At 62.5% G+C, this 3,618-nt stretch overlaps 1 protein-coding gene across 1 annotated transcript in view; it reads right to left on the reverse strand.

The window, feature by feature from the left end:
* PHLDB1 (pleckstrin homology like domain family B member 1) overlaps nucleotides 1-3,618 on the reverse strand; it is a 22,736-nt gene that overhangs the window by 15,442 nt on the left and 3,676 nt on the right. Inside the window, exons 5-6 of the mRNA XM_010723813.3 lie at nucleotides 2,002-2,127; nucleotides 6-308 (exon numbers count right to left, since the gene is read on the reverse strand). Coding sequence (XP_010722115.1) covers nucleotides 6-308; nucleotides 2,002-2,127 — 429 coding nt within the window. The remainder of the gene's footprint in view (nucleotides 1-5; nucleotides 309-2,001; nucleotides 2,128-3,618) is intronic.

Raw genomic sequence — 3,618 nt, forward strand, 5'->3', positions numbered from 1 at the left:
GTAGCCGCCGCTGCTGGCGGGCGAGGAGAGCGGGGAGAAGGGCGGCGAGGCGTTCTCGTAGCTGGAGCCCCCCGAGGCGGCACCGGGGCTCAGCGGGGGGGACAGGAGGCAGCGCCCACCCCCGTTCACCATGGGGCAGAGCGGGGACTGCCCGCGGGACGGCGGCTTCTTGCTGGGGGACACCGGATCCTCCAGCACCAGCGAGTCCATGATGTCCTGCAGGTCCTTCTCGATGGAGCTCACCAGGGAGCTGTGGCTGGGCTCCCGTGCCGGCAGCTGGCGGCTGCCATTCACCAGGGCCTCGGGCTCTGTGGGCAGACGTGGGAGCAGGAGTCAGAGCGGGCAGGGGCACCGTACAGCCCTGCTCCTGCAGCTCCTGAGCAGCACAGCTCTGCAGACAGCCCCTCACCCAGCCCAGCTTCACTCCACGCTGCCTTGCAGGGCTTGCAGAGGGCACACTGATGGGGCAGGAGATGGAGGCTGGCACCCAGCTGGCAGACCAAAGCTCAGTTCACTTCCATTAAACTCTCCCTCCCCACAGGCTCCTGCCTGCAAAATCATACTGCGCACAGCCAGCCAGGAGGGCACAGGCATGCTGGCATGCAGCCTCCCTGCCTGAGCCCGGCCCGAGGCCGTGATGTGTCTGGACACAGCTCTGCGTGCCACCGATGTGCCTGTCACTCAAAGGACATGCTAATAACAGCAGTGGCTGCTCCTGGCCAGGACGGTGTCACCACGCTGCCATGGAGCAGCACCACATTGGTAGATCTTGAGGTGCCACAGCAAAACAGATAGGCAGCAGGCAAACACCAGCATGAGACCTGACACTGACCTGACCCCTGCTTCGTGCACAGCAAGAGTGCATCCCTGCTGAGAGAGACACCATCAGCCCCATGGCCCGGGTGGGACCCCGAGCATCACCTCTGCACATGCAGTTTTGCTGGGTGTCACAGGGACAAAGACACAACCAGGGACCAGCAGGGCAGCAGCTGTGGGCAGCTGCAGGTTGCTCAGGGGACACAGCACCTCCTCAGGTTCCTACTCCCTGTTCCCAGCTGTAGGACCTGATGTCTTCTGGGCCCTCAGCACTGTGCACATGGCACAAATCACACCACGAGTTCACAGCATCCTGCCCTGGTAATAATAAGCAGGGTGCAGCTGCACAGACCCAACAAGCACCAGTGCCTGGTGACTTCCAGCACCCAGAGAATCCCGTGCCTGGCACCAGCTGCCACTGGGGAAGGGCAGGGGGCTGTCCCAGCACCAAGCAGGTCCCTGCCACCTCCTCAATGGGGAGGGACCACACTGAGAGCCAGCCAGCAGCAAACAGTGCTGCTGAAAGCTCCAGCTGTGTCCTGCTCAGGGATGCACAGCCATGGAGACAGTGTGGGGATGGCACGTGGGAGCTGCCAGCCTGGATCAGCACAGGGCCTGTCTCATCCCCCTCCCTGGAGCCAGGCTGGAGGCAGGGACCTCGTGCCTCACAGACAGACACAGCGAGATAAGCAGCTGCTTCAATTAAGTGCTGCAGCCAGGGAAACGGCCTTCATAGCCTCCTTGTAGCCAGCCCTACATGTAAACAGCAGCTCTCAGGCAGCAGGGGGGCCTGCGTGCACCCAACAGCCCTACACTCCTGGGCTGAGCGAGGACTGAGAGCTCTGCCTCAGCAGCAGCACAGCCCCCAGACCCACACACAGTATGGGGCTCGGGTTGAGCAGAAACCTGTTACACTTTTCCCAGGCACCATTAATAATTAACAGACATCAGCATAGCCACCAGGCTGAGTCATCAGCCAATGAAGGCACCACGGAGCATCCATGGATGGGCATCACAGGAATGCAGATCCCACTGTGACGACCTTGCACAGCTGTGTACTCCCACCCGTACCCAGGCGAACTCCAAACAAGGTCAGGGGGATGCCTGCTGCAGGCACCTTGCAGTGAGACTCTGGAGACTCCTAACATCCCCACAGCCCCACCAGGATGAAGAAGGGCCACGTACTTGCTGGCAGTCCGTAGAGAGCTGCGGGGCTCCTTCCTCCTGCCGGGATCATGCTCTTCATCCACTTGGCTTCAGCGGGGTGGTTGAAGCGGAGGAAGGTTGCCTGGCCCAGGCAGATGGTGCACCCTGGGGAGAGAGGAGGTTCAGCTCTGGGGTGGGGGGGGCAGGGATGGAATCCAGGTCACCTGCCCGCCATCCCCACAGCCGGGTGCATCCCGCACAGCTGGGGCCACGCACAGAGCAGGGCTGGCAGCACTCCAGTGCTGCCGCCAGCTGCAGACAAGACAGCTCCTGTCTGCTGTAGGAGAATGCTGCTTCTTGGCCCAAACCCGGAGCCTTCGCAGAGAAGGCTGCCGATTCGCCATCGGGGAGGAATGCAGGGATGGAAGCCAGGCAGCGCCAGCCCCAAGGAACAGCAGCAGAGGCTGCAGATGGTCCCTGCTGAGCGCAGGCGGCTCAGACGCTGTGCATTGCTCCCTGCACTGCTGCATGCTGGGGGACTGGCAGGGAAGTAGGGCCAGGTGGCACAGGGAGGGCAGCAGCCCCACTGAGAGCTGCATTCACTGCTCTGCCACCACCCGGATGCAGCTCAGTGTGCAGCAGCGGAAAGTGCTGCCTGCACCCGCCCTGCAAGGGCTGTAAAAGGCGACTCAGAGGCACACACCGGTGTGTGAAGACAACAGCATCCGGAAGCCAAGGTGCAAAAGTCCCACACGTGCAGCAAGCGCAGGGTGCTGGGAGCGGGCAACACACAGCCAGCCATCTTCCCCACGGGGCTGCTGCCAGCCAGCACCAAGCCAGCGGTGCGAGGCTCCTGCCTGGCAGCCGTGTTGCCGACACACCCCGCTTTGAAGCGCCTCCAGGGCCCCAGGGAGAGGCTCACTGCTCGCTGTCAGCTGCAGCTGAAAATCCCTTGCTGGAGGGGATGCATTTTTTGGAGCAGCTGAGCTGGCAGCGTGCAGCTCAAGTGCAGCCCCAGCCTCAGCCCCAGCAGAGCAGGTGGGTCCGGATGGAGAGAGCTGGGCTGGGAAATCCCCAGGCAGACAGCACGGAGTGGGGGGGCATGTACAGAGATCACCCTATGCCAGGTATGGGGGAGCAAAAATAACAGGAGAGCACGTGCCGATCCCAGGTCCCACCAGGGAGCTGGCAAAGAGCAGCCTGGTGCTCCGTGTGACACCAACACGCAAATCAGCTCCAGGCAACACAGATCGCACCAGGTTAAGAGAAGTCCTGCATGTGTTGGGTTCAGTTGGCAGAGCCACTCAGCACACCGATGTGTCCCCGTGCAGATGGGTCTAACTCACCCATGCTTTTCCAGGAGCTGCTCTTTCCAGAGCAGTGGCCACCAACCTCCTGCTCCGTGACCCCCCTGTGCCCATCCCGTAGGATCTGTGTGTGCTGTCCAGACAGTGTGGACACGGGGATGTCAACAGCGCCTGCACCCATTGCCCATCGGGTCCTTTTCTCGTCCACTCACGTGGCTCTCACTGTTCCCTTGGGGTGACCCGCTGCAGCACCCGGTTCCCCCCGAAGCACCCAGCCGCCTCCTGCGGGGGGAGCGAGGGAAGGTAAGAGGAACACCTTCTCTCTGCAGCAGCAGCGGGGCCGAATGGC

This window comes from Meleagris gallopavo, chromosome 26 (assembly GCF_000146605.3).
Source record: "Meleagris gallopavo isolate NT-WF06-2002-E0010 breed Aviagen turkey brand Nicholas breeding stock chromosome 26, Turkey_5.1, whole genome shotgun sequence".
NCBI lineage: Eukaryota > Metazoa > Chordata > Aves > Galliformes > Phasianidae > Meleagris > Meleagris gallopavo.